Source organism: Oncorhynchus masou, chromosome 24 (assembly GCF_036934945.1).
Source record: "Oncorhynchus masou masou isolate Uvic2021 chromosome 24, UVic_Omas_1.1, whole genome shotgun sequence".
In the NCBI taxonomy this organism is placed as follows: Eukaryota; Metazoa; Chordata; class Actinopteri; order Salmoniformes; family Salmonidae; genus Oncorhynchus; species Oncorhynchus masou.
The window spans coordinates 45130336-45148650 of record NC_088235.1 but is presented as its reverse complement, the minus strand read 5'-3'; the positions used below and the strand labels follow the sequence as shown (position 1 = coordinate 45148650).

At 42.6% G+C, this 18315-nt stretch overlaps 1 protein-coding gene across 1 annotated transcript in view; it reads right to left on the bottom strand.

The window, feature by feature from the left end:
- LOC135512246 (anaphase-promoting complex subunit 1-like) overlaps positions 1 to 18315 on the bottom strand; it is a 58913-nt gene that overhangs the window by 31934 nt on the left and 8664 nt on the right. The window contains exons 12-22 of the mRNA XM_064934067.1: positions 15021 to 15116; positions 14829 to 14919; positions 13316 to 13381; positions 13095 to 13232; positions 12392 to 12532; positions 11419 to 11479; positions 8109 to 8296; positions 7591 to 7665; positions 6658 to 6929; positions 5456 to 5547; positions 5098 to 5246 (exon numbers count right to left, since the gene is read on the bottom strand). Coding sequence (XP_064790139.1) covers positions 5098 to 5246; positions 5456 to 5547; positions 6658 to 6929; positions 7591 to 7665; positions 8109 to 8296; positions 11419 to 11479; positions 12392 to 12532; positions 13095 to 13232; positions 13316 to 13381; positions 14829 to 14919; positions 15021 to 15116 — 1369 coding nt within the window. The remainder of the gene's footprint in view (positions 1 to 5097; positions 5247 to 5455; positions 5548 to 6657; positions 6930 to 7590; positions 7666 to 8108; positions 8297 to 11418; positions 11480 to 12391; positions 12533 to 13094; positions 13233 to 13315; positions 13382 to 14828; positions 14920 to 15020; positions 15117 to 18315) is intronic.

The following is an 18315-nucleotide window of genomic DNA, read 5'->3' as shown; positions in this document are numbered from 1 at the left end:
TTTTGGAATAAGGTACAAATACGTATGTAACAAAATGTGGAAGTTAAGGGGTCTGAACTTTCCAAATGCACTGTACATCTCTTGTAAAGACATAGGGGACGTAACGATTCACCAACACGCATACAAGTGTGTCAACTGGCTGGCCGGAGCCCAAACCAATCCAAATTAAGCATGCATGGTCAGAAAACCGATTAAAAATGTTAGGAATTGCTGGTTCACTGTTTTTTACTCATGTTTTATTCAAAAAATACATCTGTGTGGTGACTTCTATGCATGCAAAGGATGACAGTCACAAGAGTTGTGCACAGTGCAGGAGGCAGCTGTTCGTGAGGTACAGTGCCTTCAGAAAGCATTAACACCCCTAGACTTTTTCTACATTTTGTTGTTAACAGCCCGAATTTAAAATGAATAAACATTTAGATTTTGTCGTCACTGGCCTACACAGTATGCCACAATATCAAAGTGAAATTATGTTTTTAGAAATGTTTCCATATTAATTAAAAATTAATAGCTGAAATGTCTTCAGTCAATAAGTATTCAACCCCTTTGCATGTATTTTTCATATATTTTTTTACCCCTTATTCTTATTCAATTTAGTGATATCCTATTGGTAGTTAGATAATTGTATGTGTGGGGTACAAGACTATAAGGCCCCTGAGTCAAGCAGTTAATTTTTTTTATTTTACCTTTATTTAACTAGGCAAGTCAGTTAAGAACAAATTCTTATTTTCAATGACAGCCTAGGAACAGTGGGTTAACTGCCTGTTCAGGGGCAGAACGACAGATTTGTACCTTGTTAGCTCGGGGGTTTGAACTTGCAACCTTCCGGTTACTAGACCAACGCTCTAACCACTAGGCTACCCTGCCGGCCCGATGATGATTAGCCACAATGACCAGAACAGTTTTCCAATGCCTCGCAAAGATAGGCACCTATTAGTAGAAGGGGGAACGTAAAAAAGCAAACATTGAATATCCCTTTGAGTATGGTGAAGTTAATCATTAATTACACTTTGGATGGTGTATCAATACACCTAGTCACTACAAATATACAAGCCTCCTTCTTAACGCAGTTGCCAGAGAGGAAGGAAACCACTCAGGGATTTCGACATGAGGCCAATGGTGGCTTTAGAATAGTTAGAGTTTAACGGCTGTGAAGGGAGAAAACAGAGGATGGATCAACAAAATTGTAGTTACTTCACAATACTAACCTGTACATAAAAAAACTCCAAAACATGCATCCCGTTTGCAACAAGGCACTAAAATACTGCAAGAAATGTGGCAAAGCATGAGGAAACATGAGTTGATGGCGGCGGATGAATGGCACAACAATGGCCTCAGGATCTCTTCAGGTATCACTGTCGATAAAATGCAATTGTGTTAGTTGTCCGTAGCTTATGCATGCACACACCATAACCACACCGCTACCATGGGGCACACTGCTCAATGTTTACATCAGCAAACCGTTTACATCAGCAAAAATTAATCCGTGAAGGGCACACTTCTCCAGTGTGCCAGTGGCCATTGAAGGTGAGCATTTGCCCAGTGAAGTCAGAAATTACACTGAACTGCAGTTGGGTCAAGACCCTTGCGAGGATGACGAGCACGCAGATGAGCTTCCCTGAGACGGTTTCTGACAGTTTGTTCAGAAATTCTTTGGTAGTGCAAATCCAGTTTCATCAGCTGTCCGGGTGGCTGGTCTCAGACGATGCCTGCTGGTGAAAAAGCCAGATGTGGAGGTCTTGGGCTGGCGTATGTATGCGTACGTATGGTATGCGGTTGTGAGGCCGGTTGGACGTACTGACAAATGTTCTAAAACAACGTTGGAGGCGGTTTATGGTAGAGAAATGAACATTGAATTCTCTGGCAACAGCTCTGGTGGACATTCCTAAAATTGCACGCTCCCTCAAAACTTGAGCTCTGTGGCATTGTGTTGTGTGACGAAACTGCACATTTTAGAGTGGTATTTTATTGTCTCCAGCACAAGGTGCACCTGTGTAATGCTGCTGCTGTTTAATCAGCTTCTTGATATGCAACACCTGTCAGGTGGATGGATTATATTGGCAAAGGAGAAATGCTCACTAACAGGGATATAAACAAATTTGTGCACAAAATGTGAGAGAAATTAAGTGTGTACAGAACATTTCTGGGATCTTTTATTTTATTTCAGCTCATGAAACATTGGACCAACACTTTACATGTTGCGTTTATATTTTTGTTCAGTGTAATTTTCTGGGTCATTGTTACCAAATGCGCTGTAGAAAATTGTTGTGTAACCTACCAGACTGGATGAAACTTACATCAACTTCTGATAGGGGTTTTCGAACATTCCGATTTAATGTACATTGTTCAGGTTCACAATAAGAAATTGTTTTGGAAGTTTTGCTTTAAACAGTCGGTGTATTTGTTCATTTTTACATGAACAGAGTAATTTCATAAAGGACAGCAATAATATTTGTGAGCTGTGCATGGTTGCATTCATTGGTCAGAGTGCGATAAGCTCTCAAATTCCTACCGGTCTAAACAATTCACTTTTGAGACGGGGGTAAAATCCAAAGTAGCATTATATTAATTTGTATAAATGCCATTGCTAATGTCTGAAGATAAATAGACAGGACTAGCTCAAAACATTTTTTTATCTGCAAAATGTACAACTTAATCAGTGGGTGATAGTGATTTCACATAAAAAAAGTGGAACTGACAAAAAAACAAATTGCCCCCACCCCTAATCTGATAGTGGGGTGGTAGATGCTTAGTCTGCCCTATGGCTCAGCTCAGGTGCCTACACATACCATTAAAACACACACACACAAAAACTAACAGAGGGCCACTCATCTAAAAAAGTACTCTCAGACAGATCCAGCTCAGAGGCCCAGCTCATGTGCTCCATCAGGAACAGATATTACATTTAAAATGGATGTGCAAAAAATGTAGTGTCTCGATTCACATCAATCGTTTCAAACTAAAACTATCGTTTCTGAGACCATTTACAGTTGAAGTCAGAAGTTTACATACACCTTAGCCAAATACATTTGAACTCAGTTTTTCACAATTCCAGACATTTAATCCTGCTTAACTTGGGTCAACCATTTCAGGGAGCCTTCCACAAGCTTCCCACAATAAGTTGGGTGAATTTTGGCCCATTCCTCCTGACAGAGATGGTGTAACTGAGTCAGGTTTGTAGGCCTCCTTGCTCATACACGCTTTTTCCAGTTCTGCCCACAAAATTTCTATAGGATTGAGGTCAGTTCTTTGTGATGGCCACTCCAATACCTTGACTTTGTTGTCCTTAAGCCATTTTGCAACAACTTTGGAAGTATGCTTGGGGTCATTGTCCATTTGGAAGACCCATTTGCGATGAAGGTTTAACTTCCTGACTGATGTCTTGAGATGTTGATTTAATATATCTACATAATTTTTCTACCTCATGATGCCATCTATTTTGTGAAGTGCACCTACCCTCCTGCAGCAAAGCACCCCCACAACATGATGCTGCCACCCCCGTGCTTCACGTTTGGGACGGTGTTCTTCTCTAGGAGACAGAACGCGTCTCCTTCCTGAGCGGTATGGCGGCTGCGTGGTCCCATGGTGTTTATATTTGCGCACTATTGTTTGTCCAGATGAAAGTTCAACTTACTTGGTGTCCACATCAACAAACTAGAATGGTCCAAACACACCAAGACAATCGTGAAACTTTCCCCCTCAGGAAACTAAAAAGATTTGGCATGGGTCCTCAGATCCTCAACAGGTTCTACAGCTGCAACATCAAGAGCTTCCTGACTGGTTGCATCACTGCCTGGTACGGCAATTGCTCGGCCTCTGACCGCAAGGCACTACAGAGCGTAGAACGTATGGCCCAGTACATCACTGGGGCTAAGCTGCCTCCCATCCAGGACCTATATAACAGGCAGTGTCAGAGGAAGGCCCTAAAAATTGTCAAAGACCCCAGCCACCCCAGTCAGCCACCCCAGCGGTACAGGAGTGCCATGTCTAGGACAAAAAGGCTTCTCAACAGTTTTTACCCCCAAGTCATAAGACTCCTGAACAGGTAATCAAATGGCTACCCGGACTGTTTGCATTGTGTGCCCCACCCAACCCCACTTTTTACGCTGCTGCTACTCTGTTTATCATATATACATAGTTACTTTAACTATAGTCATGTACATATTACCTCAATTGGGCCGACCAACCAGTGCTCCTGCACATTGGCTAACGGGCTATCTGCATTGTGTCCCGCTACCCACCAACCCCTCTTTTACGCTACAGTTTCTCTTTGGTCGTCATATATGTAGTCACTTTACATACTACCTCAATCAGCCCAACTAACAGGTGTCTGTTAAAGGTGTCTGTGGAAAAATGGCTTGTGTCATGCACGAAGTACATGTCCTAACCGACTTGCCAAAAATATAGTTTGTTAACAAGACATTTGTGGAGTGGTTGAAAAACGAGTTAATGACTCCAACCTAAGTGTATGTAAACTTCCAACTTCAACTGTATGTAGATACCTGCCAAATCGAAGGAAAGGAGAGACGCACATCCCTCGTCTTTATGAATAGGCAAAATGCCTTTCTCTCTCTCCCCCTCTCTCTGATTGGCATGAAGCCCTATATCATAGCCCTTTGACATTTAAGCAGTGTGTGTGTGTGCGTGCAAGTGTGTGTGTGTGTGTGTGTGTGTGTCGATGCTTGATGACCCCTTTTAATTGGGAAATCATGTTTGAACAGAAATTACCATTGGCAACACAGGGGCTAGGGCCCCCAAACCATTGGTCACTCAAAATATTCAGAAATTACTTGTTGTCCAATAGTGTATTTACATAACATGTCAGTCAGGTGGTGAGGTCATCTAGCTGGGCACACATGCTGTAGCTAACCAAGGTGGTGGGAAATCTACTTTCCTCACACCAAAACCAAGGACAACGTAAATAGTAATTCCCTAGTACGGTTTTCATTCGTCTGTGGCACCCCCTATTGGAGATGTCTATATCGCAACCCAACTCTAAAACTCCCACCTTATATACATAACCCTATCGATAGATGGTTCCATCAATTGCCCTTATCATGAGGAAAAGATAGAAAAGATAAGACGATGATAGCATACCAGCACCAGTAGTTTGGTTCTCTCACAGATGCCGGGCAGATAGGGGAAGGGTGCTACCTCCTCACCCCTCAGACAGCTGCTGAGCCAGCTGAACACACACGGAGGCTCCGCCCTCAGGAAGGATGGACGCTGCATCTGCTCCATCTGAGCTGCAGGAGAGGGAGGGGCCACAGAGACTGTCATTCAAAGTGTCACAACAGGCTCTGCGACAACAGACACACCTGTCCTTCTCACACAGTCAGACCATCCTTTCAATCAATATTAGGAAAATGAAAAGCCAAAGTGGTAGTAGACATGCCCTCTCTTCTATGTGAGCAGAGAGGACTACACATGCTTTAGAGGTTGATTTGCCTCTTACCCTGATCTATGATGCAGGACTCCTTGAACGTGGTGATGAATGAGGGGTAATCTCGCCAGTACAGATCGATATACTCCTCCAGCTGCAGATCCCTTTTAATAAACAGTACAACAATTAACAGGTCATAAGAGGAGCTGTTAATCTAACCTGTGCCATTGAATCAATACTTTTAATATCCAACCTGCTCTACCCTCACCGTGAAGCACTTACACAGACAGCTAAACACAACATGAAGCAGATAAACCAATCAGAACTATGACTAAGCGAACACCCACGTAAACTTCTAGTACTAACGTGGGGGTTTCAGGCTGGGTTAGATGTCGTGAGGTCATTACGGTACAGGCCTAGCCGAGTTGCCAGATTGGTCTGTGCTTTAGCTACTGTATCTCTTTGTACAGTATGTATGGCAATGACAGTGAATACAATTATTAATTGGCTGAAACACCAACTGTTGTGTCAACCAGCCTGGTAATACTAAATGAACAGGACAATAAAACAAGGCCAAATAAGCACTAAGCAATTCAAGCGCCAGTTGATTCTCCCACTTCAGCTCTTCTTTTAAACGTAAAATGGGACTGTTGACGAGGCCACCTGACACACTTGAAACCGTTTAAATGCCATTTTCTTATCCTGGTAATATTAACGTTTTAGGAGAGACCAAACTCATCAGGTTTTATTGAGCAGTGACTCATCGGACATGCTTCTCCATTTAAATTTTTAACAGCTTCATGAAATTGTTGTGTTCGTTCTGAATTGAAAAGATGCACCTGCGACCTGTCGCTTTAGTTCGCCTCTGAATGGCCATCGCTATCCGAGTGACAATAATAAATCCACAACATTTAACTGGAGTCATTTGAAAGTAATTCTCTTGTGGACAGGATGTTGTCCAGGTGTCCGTCAATAGACTGTGGGATGGAACAACTAACGAGGAACTTGGTTCTGGTGTGCAGATTTCTTCAATTATTATTTGGACAAACTACGATTTCACATCTCTTGAATTTTGGAGGGAGAGGGGACATTTGGCGCATACTTTGGCTGAGAGTTTACGTTTAGGGGGGGGACCTTCACTAGTCTCATATTTTCTTTTCTCATCTCCCCAGAACCAAATTTAGCATCTGACGCAATTACGCAAGGTTTAATTTATGGGTTTCCAAGATTATTTAAGAGCGTTAACCTAGATTGTGAAGACAGAGCACCAGTACCTGGCCAACTGTTGCAGAAGGCCCACCAGTGATCGCCCCCCGCTCCTCTGCAGCTCGTCCAGCTTCAGCTCCTCATAGAGCAAGTGCAGCACGTAGAACAGGGCTGGGATGTGGGGGAAGAGTGGGGCAGAGGGGTCCAGATGCAGGGCAGGGGTGGAAGACAGAGACTCTTCACAGCCAGAGGTGTCGGTGGACTCCAGACTCACAGCACCACACCCATGCCTGAACACCACTTGTCTGTGGTAGTCTGAGCACCACATGTAGTCCCAGTCCTGGTGGATTATATGCATAGACACACGCACAAAGCCACACAGAAACACTCACACTTAAATGAAATGCATACACAGAAACAGGGCCCAAAGCCACACATACAAAAAGGTCAGTGGATTAAGGAACAATATTTGTGCCTGGTCTGAATCAGCAGCTTCCCAACATGCACTTCCTTTCTTAAGTAACAGCTCTCAGCCAGAGGGTGAACTCTACACGACACCTCCCCAGTTCAACTGTGCACCCTTAACCCTGGGCCATGACCCCTTCCAGGATTCCATGCTACAGCACAGCACCACTTTCCCTCCACAACACCACTAACATTCTACATGAATTTATAATGCACAGGGCAAATGGATGAAGGAAATAAAGACTACAGGTTATTTATCAACCTAACCCTAATCTTCAATACTTTTGTTTTTTTATACATCTATAAATCACAGTGCACTTGGAGCAGATTTCAACCATTTCAAAGTAGTGGTCTGTATATGAATTCAACATATTACTGAAATTCTTATTATGCATGACAGAAAAGCAAATTCACTCATAAGTTGACCTCATCGCTACCTCCTTTTAGCCTCTGTCTGGATTCAGAGCTTGAGAGTAACATGAATAGTCTTGTGCTTTCCACATAAAGCATGGTCTACGGGGGTAACCCCTACCTACCTCATCAGACCCTGTGTCCGAAGGCCGGGCCTTCTTTGGTGCAATCACAGGAGAGAGGGGCACTTCAAAATGGAGCTGTGGGGGGAACAAAGGTCAAGAGCATGGTAGGGCTACAGACCAAATAACCATCTGATAAACTACATAGGTCCTTCCTGTGTTGCCTTGCCAACCTACCATTTGTGGCTTAGTCTCTATGTCTGGATTTCAGAGATGTGCAGGCTTTGGTGACATCGGTATGACCTAGATTGAGGCACTTCTATGTACTTGGGTATAGACTGTACATTCAGTAAGACTATCCTGCACTGTGACTATCCTGCACTGTGACTATCCTGCACTGTGACTATCCTGCACTGTGACTATCCTGCACTGTGACTATCCTGCACTGTGACTATCCTGCACTGTGACTATCCTGCACTGTGACTATCCTGCACTGTGACTATCCTGCACGGGCTCTGCACTGTCTACTTTAAGTCACTCTCTCTCCTGGGGATGACAGCACCGTTGCCAAGGCGACTCACGTTGCGTGTCCAACCCAACCGCTCTGTGTTGTAGCCCATGAGAGTCATGAAGCAGGTGACAAACAGGTTCCACTCCAGGTGTGCGCTGGGCCCCCCGGGGGCGTTGTAGATGTTGTACCACTTTATCAGCACCTTCATGGCCGTTTCCTTGGGCAGGATGAAGCGCACCGCCTGGAGGCACTTCCTCACTACGGACACGAGGAAGCATATGTAAGACGGTGCACAATTACATCCATTTGACACAGAAAATTGACATTTATATGTATCAAACTTGTGCTGATTTGTAAAACTTTTTTTTTTTTTTTTAAGTGGCGTGGTTAAAAAAAATATCTACACTGAAAAAAATAAACGCAACATGTAAAGTGTTGGTCCCATGTTTCATGAGTTGAAATAACATTTCACATAAAAGTTCCATATGCAAAAAAGGCTTATTTCTCTCAAATGTTGTGTACAAATTTGTTTACATCCCTGTTAGTGAGCATTTCTCTTTAGCCAAGACAATCCAGCCACCGGACACCTGTGGCATATCCAGAAGCAGCTTGAACAGCAGCCACCTTGTGCTAGGGTGGATTGACCCCTTTACAGTTCACAACACACTGATGTCACGCACAGATGCACGCGACTCTTGGCTGCAGTGAGAAAGTAATCACCATCTGAGCCCATTCAACATGTCCTCGATTTACCTTTTTTATTACTTCAAAACATATTTTTGGGGTTCTCACACGCTTACAAATTATGTTTTGATTCTTTCTTTAACAGTCGCTAAGACTGTATTTGTTTGTGATCTTTGTTAAATAACTTTAGGATGCAGCAGTTTTTAGCTAGAATGCTAACGGTCATTGACATAGGCTGTAGCAAAAGCCAGCCAAAGAGCCATTTTACTGGTTGAAGTGTTTAAGTATAATGCAATTAATTTGCGATGACAAACATTATTTTAGGCAGGACATACATACAAGCCTTAAAATCCTATTAGAATCCTAAAGTAGTGTGAAATGCACTCAATACTTTTTTGTGGTTGTTGCTGGCGTTCTATGAGAACTCCCCTGTGTTCTGCCACCACCTTGTGCGCGTCTCGTGCAGCAATGTTTGAGCAATGTCTCGTGCAGCAATGTTTGCAAATACAGAAAGGAGCTTCATAAAAGGCCACTCGAAAATGTGCCGGTTTGTCAAACAACACAACAGATGTCTCAAGTTTTGAAGGAATGTGCAATTGGCATGCTGGCTGCAGGAATGTCCACCAGAGCCGTTACCAGAGAATGTAATGTTAATTTCTCTACCATAAGCCGTCTCCTCCAACATCGCTTTTCGAGAATTTGTCAGTATGTCCAACTGGCCTCACAACCGCAGACCATGTGTACGGCGGCATGTGAATGAGCGGTTTGCAGATGTCAACGTAGTGAACAGAGTGCCCAATGGTGGAGTTATGGTATGGGCGGGCGGGCAGGCATAAGCTACGGACAACGAACACAATTGTATTTTATCGATGGCAATTTCAAACAGAGATACCGTAACAAGGTTCCTGAGGCCCATTGTCGTGCCATTCATCCGCCGCCATCGCCTCATGTTTCAGCATGTTCATGCACGGCTTCATGTCGCAAGGATCCATACACAATTCCTGGAAGCTGAAAATGTCCCAGTTCTTCCCATGGCCTGCATACTCACCAGAAATGTCACCCATAGAGCTTGTTTGGGGTGCTCTGAATCAACAAGTATGACAGCATGTTCCAGTTCCCGCCAATATCCAGGAACTTCACACAGCCATTGAAGAGGAGTGGGACAACATTCCACAGGCCAAAATCAACTCTACGCGAAGGAGATGTGTCATTCTGCATGAGGCAAATGGAGGTCACACCAGATACGGCTGTTTTTCTAATCCATGACCCCTTTTTATTTTTAAAGGCATCTGTGACCAACAGATTCATATCTGTATTCCCAGTCATGTGAAATCCATAGATTAGGTCCAAATGAATTTATTTTAAGTGACTGATTAACTTGTTGCATGTTGTGTTTATTTTTTGTTCAGTACATATATTCATTGTGCCTACATTGACATCAAATTACATGAAAGTCTGATTAGTGTCCGTGTCCTCTCCCAGGTCCACCCAATCAGACAAGTAATTAACTCCACCCGCAATCTCTAATTGGACAACAAACTCCAAAAGGTCAAGGCAGAGCAGGAGAAATGCCATTTCATTAGACTGAGAAGTCCTGGCTTTTGGATCAATTAGGCACTAATATGTGGGAACTGGGAACAACACTACGCTGTAATCAGTAATGGTTTCACAAAACAAAAGATGTGGGGTCAAAAAGTCGAAAGTTCATGGTTTAAACAAAGACCTTAAAAAACGCACAAAAAGCCAATTAGGGTTGTAAGGCAAATACCGGTACACCCGAGTGCTCCATTTCCTCAATTATAGTGTAAAATGATACTCTATTACACTTATCTACAGCTGGGTAGAAAGATGAGCCACAGCATGTTTTACAGTACATGCATGTACTGGTGGAGAAGGCTGCTTCAGCAGAGGCTCAAATGTCGCCACCGGAAAGACGTGTGAATCGTGCATGGCTTCAGTATAGGTCGCCATACATGAAGTCATTTACAACAAAAAAAGTACCCATCTTTAGATATTACTGTCACAGACTCTTCACGCACAAACGCAAGGAACCAAGGTTAATATATCCACTTACTGACAGGTACAGAAATGGTCTTATGCTTAAGCAATAATTTACCTGAACACAGACTTCCATTATATACCAGCACCACAGAGCATGTCATTGGGCAGGAACGGAGCAGAATCATCTCTCTCTCATCTATTCCCCCTTCCCACCCTCATCAACATGTTCCAGATCACCCACCCCCCAAATGAGCTGGAGAATCGACACTCCAGGGCCCAATCGAATCTTTGGCTGAATAAGGGCATGGGAATCCCACCATAACAAACAGCAACTACAACTGCCTAGCGTGGAGTAGCTGCTGTGGTGATGCCTTTGTAATGCTGTAGCTTACCCAGATAGTGACTATATACATTCCATTCTGTGTGTGTACGTTATGTGGCATGCCAGGAGAAATGAGAGTGGGTGGGGTATGTCAAGTGTGTGTAGGGGAATGGCGAGTGTGTAAGTACGAGCGAGGAACAGTGGGGTGGGATCCCCTTAGGTTTACGTCAATGTGACAGCGGGAGGCTGGAAGCACTTAAACCCAATTTTCAGGCCATCAACACTGGATGACTCAGCTGTGTGAGACACCTAATCCAATACACAATATCTTGTCACACACATTGGTTTTGCACATTGTTGTGTTAAAACTTACCCATCTCTGAGGTAGCAATTTCAGGGATAGTTATCCTCAGCATTGTGCCGTTGCTTAGCTCCTACAAAAAAAAAACATATGAATCATAGGGATATAGATCATTTCACCATAAGTTAGAAATGTTTACACGCTACATTACATTTACATTTACATTTAAGTCATTTAGCAGACGCTCTTATCCAGAGCGACTTACAAATTGGTGAATTCACCACAAATTGGTGCTACCTTTCAGCCAACTCTTGAAAGCTTTGATCAATTAAATCATTTGACATTGATGACATCAAGGGATGAAAAAAAATCTAATCAATATGACGTCATAACATATGCAGTTGGACTTTGACATTTAAAATCTTTTCAAAAGGGCTTGAAAATGACTGACAGGTCTGAGAGAAAAAGGTCCCTTGGCTGAGCGGCATGTCTTCACCAGTCTTGACAAAACTGTCCCTGCAGGTAGCGATGTCCACCAAGAGAATTGTAACCTTATTGGACCCAGTAAACATACTGACAGGCCTCTGGTGCTCAGTTCTGTACACAGGCTGAGCTTTTCTCCATTCCAATTCATCAAATTAAGCTGTTCAATTCGTGTCTGTTTAAAAAACATTCACCCCTGGAGGTCTAAGTACTCACATACCAACCAGCCAGACTCAAACTCATTATAAACTCCACCTTTCATTCATATCAATACACACACACACACACAACCACCCACACACCCAACCGACCACTGACCCACATAACCACCCACCGACCCCCACACACACCCCGACCTCCCCCACACACACACACCCACCCAACCACACACCGACCCCCCCCACACACGCACCCAACCACCCACCCCCCACATACACCCAACCACCCACCCCCCCCCCCACAATACACACACACAACCACCCACCCACCGACCCCCCCCCCACACACACACCGACCCCTCCCCCCACACACACACCCAACCACCCACAACCCCCAGACACACCAGGGTGACTCTGCTGCTGACGGGGTCTCTGAGGGCGTGGATGTAGGGTACAGACTGTTGAAAGGTGTAGTCGCCCAGCCAGGAGGTTTCGTGGTGCTTGGTGGAGCCCCTCAGCTCTGATACAGGGGAGGGCATGGCCACCTGGCCAACAGGAAGGGAGTGGAGGAGGGACAAAGAAGAACTCAGCTACCCAGGATGAATAGACACAATCAAGATAATTTGTGGCAAGTTAGGGGAACTAATCCATACACTTCAGCTCTACCTTCTAAAGCAATTCTGCAATGAATGCAACATATATTAAATTGATTCATCTACTGTTCGTTTCTCCCAATCTATTTCCTTAAAAAACAGACGTCACACAGTCTGAAGTTTAAATCTAATTAGAGTATTGATCAGGATCCATAATATAGTCTCCATTAGTTACTGGCTGGTCTACTGCAGACTAATACTGCAGCTTCACTCTACTATCAATGGAGGGACTTCAGAGGGACAGCAGTTCTTCACTGTAATTCATATTGAGATTGCACCATTTCCATTACCAGTAACTACCTGCTTTCAGTTTGGTGGTAAGTTATACTCAGTCATAGCAATCTGACTTAATTTCCATGACAGCAGATTAATTATTTTGATGCATTCATTGCAATTGCACTTATTCTAATAACCAACCCAATAGATATACACCCGTCTCAGGTGTCAGTGGTACCTCCTCTAGTCTTCCTATGTGTCTCCCTGTGGCCTTGGCGGGAGTGCTCACACTGTCCATGGGGGTACTAAGGTGGGTTACGTGGTTGGACAGGCTGAAGGTGGGAGACAGGAGGCCAGGAACAAACACCTTGCTCACCTGTGGACAGAACACATTTTACCATTTGAACTTGCATCACCAACAAACACATTTAAACAGTGTGAGCACTACTTTCAAGTTACCCTTGTCACTCCAGTGTACAGAACCAAGCTTCCATTGGCTTCTAGAACTAGCATGGCATCTATATCCTGAGAGGAAAAATAACAGTTTGAGATGAGACCAAACCAATGATATAATCATGTAATAACAGTACACTACAGTACATTACAGCCTTATTCTAAAATGTATTTAAAAAATGTTTTATCAATATACACACACAATCCCCTAATGACAAAGCGAAAACAAGTGTATATAATTTTTTGCAAAAGTATAAAAAATTAAAATACCTTATTTAAGTTAGTATTTCAGACCCTTTGCTATGAGACTCACAGGATTGTGTCGAGGCAAAGATCTAGCGAAGGGTACGTCTGCAGCATTGAAGGTCCACAAGAACACAGTGGCCTCCATTCTTAAATGGAAAAAGTTTGGAACTAAGACTCAGAGCAATCAGGGGAGAAGGGCCTTGGTCAGGGAGGTGACCAAGAACCTGATGGTCACTGACAGAGCTCCAGAGTTCCTCTGTGGAGATGGTTTTCCTTCTGGAAGGTTCTCCCATCTCTGCAGCACTCCATCTGGTCTGATAAAACCAAGATTGAACTCTTTGGGCTGGATATCAAGCGTCAAATCTGGAGGAAACCTGGAACCATCCCTACTGTGAAGCATGGTTGTGGCAGCATCATGCTGTGGGAATGTTTTTCAGTGGCAGAGACTGGGAGACTAGTCAGGATCAAGGGAAAGATGAACTGAGAAAAGTACAGAGAGATCCTTGATGAAAACCTGCTCCAGGGTGCTCAGGAACTCAGACTGGGACGAAGATTCACCTTCCAACAGGACAACAACTCTAAGCACATAGCCAAGACAACGCAGGAGTGGCTTCAAGTCTCAATTTCCTTGTGTGGCCCAGCCAGAGCTCGGACTTTAACAAGATCGAACATCTCTTGAGACCTGAAAATAGCTGTGCAGCGACGCTCCCCATCCAACCTGACAGAGTTTGAGAGGATTCGCAGAGAAGAATGGGACAAACTCCCCAAATAAAGGTGTACCAAGCTTGCAGCATCAAAACCCAAGATGAATTGATGCTTTAATCACTGCCAAAAGCTGTGTCAACAAAGTACTGAGTAAAGGGTCTGAATACTTACGTAAATGTGATATTTCAGATCTTTTTAATTTTATGCATTTGCAAAAAAATCTAAAAACAATTTTTTTGGTCATTATGGGGTAGTGTGTGTAGATTGAGGGGGAAGGAAACTATTTAATACATTTTAGAATAAGGCTGTGAGGTAACAAAATGTGGAAAAAGTCAAGGGGTCTGTATACTTTCTGAATACACTGTATGGACACAGCAACACACCATTTTACACATGCAGAATAAATCAGTCAATAAGATAGGACCTTGACCATCATTTAAAGTACAGTATGCTTTTGATTAGTAGAGGATTAAGATCTAGCCTAAAATAGCTCAATTGGGTCCTGAGAGACGTAGAATTGTTGCCACCGCTAAGGGAAACGCAAAGCAATTAGTCAAATTGACTCTACCTGCAATGGTGCTGCGTCTTTTGCAGGGATAGTGGCAACAGATGCAAAGATAAGCTGGGAAGGATTGTTGCTCTCAATGAATTTTACACATCTGTGAAGATAAACAAATCAACATGTGAGAGAGAGTGATTGACTGAGACCGAGAAAGACAGGACACTGAAAGCTACAAAGATAAGATACGTGTTCCCCGACCTGAGCTGTTGGTGGGACTCCACGAGGAAGCACAGGTACTTGTTCTCACACAAGTCAGAGGTGATGAACACCTTAGAGGCCTGGCAGCTCATCTCCCTGTAGAAGCAGAGTGTTGTTAACCTCTCTCTCAGACACACAGCATCACCTTTAAACACCATAACCTGCTTCTACACCTGCATTGCATGCTGTTTGGGGTTTTAGGCTGGGTTTCTGTACAGCACTTTGAGATATCAGCTGATGTAATCAAAAAACATTTATTTATATAGACCTTCTTACAACAGCCATATATTTATTGTTCAATGATTTTTAATCTTCACCTTGTCAAATGGATATTTGCTGTGTATATGTATGTACATTTATTCAGCACATAAAACATTGTGATTTAAAATGTTATCGGCCCCTATTGGCCGACCCCCATTATGGCCGCACATGATGGAGTTGTGACAGTCTGATTAGGTTATAGATCATGGAGTCTACCGTCTTCAAAACTGGATAATAATTGCCTTACATGCCTGAAAATAAAGGTGAATGAATAATACTGTTTGTCCTCCCTCTCAAAGCTGTGATTGAGAATAACCTATGCCTAGGCTAAACACTTTCATTCTTGTTATTTTTTAAAGAGTCAACTTCAGCACAACACCTTCTCAGGCTAGACTATTTGGGAAATATGCTACTGTTCATAACTTTAACGTGTCTTAAAGCTTTTATGATAGGCCTAGGAGGAGGATAGGTTATTGGCCATTTGGTTTTCAACTTGACATGGAGGAAATCTTTTCCCGGGCCCGCATAGAACATTTCTAACTTGATGAAACTGTCATTCATAGGCTGTTGATACGATTTTATCCCTTTCATTGTTATTATCCTGACTACCTTACGTTTTTATGCTATTCAAACAACTTTTTGACATGGAACTCTGTTACGTTCATTGTTTGAGCAGGAGAAAGACATGCATAAAACAATGAAAGCATAGCCTATAGCCCAAAGTCACATTACTAAAGTATCAAATGGAGAGAGAAGGGAACATGGGCTACGTTTTTTTAAACAACTTGACAAGATAGTTAAGGAGGGTCCATTATAAAAACCAATGAAAATGTTTACGCTATAAGGCTATATATAGCCTGAGGCCCATGCTTCTGACAGAGAAAGACAAACAATATTTTCTGGACATTTTGTGCTGCTTTGGTGGAATTCTCTGCTCTGTCTGGCCTACATTCCGCTCTTGCGTTCTTTATAGAACATATTTATTTAAATGGGCTATAGCAAACAGGAATAGGCAAATTACTGAGAACGTCACTTCTGTGCTTCCCTGCTGTGCAATGCAAGACTCCGTTCTTTACTGCATCAGTCAGTCAAGTTCAAATAGGCTAAACCATTGTTGCATCACAATTGTCATCTTCGACAATGGCAATCAATCATCGACAATAGATAACGTTATCATAATATAGCCCAACCCCAAAAACACAGTGACATGGAAAGATCAGCCGTGTCTGACATAGTGATTAACATTATTTATTTATTTTCCGCAAATTATTATGTATGTATGTATGAGATATATATATATATATATATATATATATGACTTCAAAATAAAAATCTGGTATTTTTCATGCTAGAGCTTGTTCTTCCTCTTCTTTACAAATAGTGAGCCAAAATGTTTTCAGCTCTTTTATTTCCAAGACTGATCAAAACTCATATTTTCATGCGCTCGTCTCTCTGCAGCAGATACAGTTGAAGTCACAAGTTTACATACACCTTAGCCAAATACATTTAAACTCAGTTACACAATTCCTGACATTTAATCCTAGTAAGAATTCCCTGTCTTAGGTAAGTTAGGATCACCACTTTATTTTAAGAATGTGAAATGTCAGAATAATAGTAGAGAGAGTGATAAAAAGAAATCATCACATTCCCAGTGGGTCAGAAGTTTACATACACTCAATTAGTATTTGGTAGCATTGCCTTTAAAAATGTTTAACTTGGGTCAAATGTTTCAGGTAGCCTTCCACAAGCTTCCCACAATAAGTTGGGTGAATTTTGGCCCATTCCTCCTGACAGAGCTGGTGTAACTGAGTCAGGTTTGTAGGCCTTAAGCCATGACTGTTGTCCTTAAGCCATTTTGCCACAACTTTGGAAGTATACTTAGGGTCAGTGTCCATTTGGAAGACCCATTTGCAACCAAGCTTTAACTTCATGACTGATGTCTTGAGATGTTGCTTCAATATATCCACATAATTTTCCTCCCTCATGATGCCATCTATTTTGTGAAGTGCACCAGTCCCTCCTGCAGCAAAGCACCCCCACAACCTGATGCTGCCACCCCCGTGCTACACAGTTGGGATGGTGTTAAACTTTTGTTATTGACCAAATACTTATTTTCCACCATAATTTGCAAATTAATTAATTAAAAATCCTACAATGTGATTTTCTGGAATTTTTTTTCTCATTTTGTCTGTCATAGTTGAAGTGTACCTATGATGAAAATTACAGGCCTCTCATCTTTTTAAGTGGGAGAACTTGCACAATTGGTGGCTGACTAAATACTTTTTTGTCCCACTGTATGTCGATATAGGACTCGTTTTACTGTGGATATAGATACTTTGGTACCTGTTTTCTCCAGCATCTTCACAAGGTCCTTTGCTGCTGTTCTGGGATTTATTTGCACTTTTCGCACCAAAGTACCTTCATCTCTAGGAGACAGAATGCGTCTCCTTCCTGAGCGGTATGACGGCTGCGTGGTCGCATGGTGTTTATACTTGCGTATTAATGTTTGTACAGGTGAACGTGGTACCTTAAGGCATTTGGAAATTGCTCCAAAGGATGAACCAGACTTGTGGAGGTCTACAATGGTTTTTCTGAGGTCATGGCTTTTGATTTTCCCTTGATGTCAAGCAGAGAGGCACCGCGCTTGAAGGTAGGCCTTGAAATACATCCACAGGTACACCTCTAATTGACGTCAATTAGCATATCAGAAGCTTCTAAAACCATGACATCATTTTCTGGAATTTTCCAAGCTGTTTAAAGGCACAGTCAACTTAGTGTATGTCAACTTCTGACCCACTGGAATTGTGATAGTGAATTAATCTGTCTGTAAACAATTGTTGGAAAAAGTACTTGTGCCATGCACGAAGTAGATGTCCTAACCGACTTGCCAAAACTATAGTTTGTTAACATGAAATTTGTAGAGTGGTTGAAAATCGAGTTTAATGACTCCAACCTAAGTGCATGTAAACTTCCAACTTCAACTGTATATAGTGAGCAACATGTTTGAAAAATCAAATCGCAATATCGAATTTCA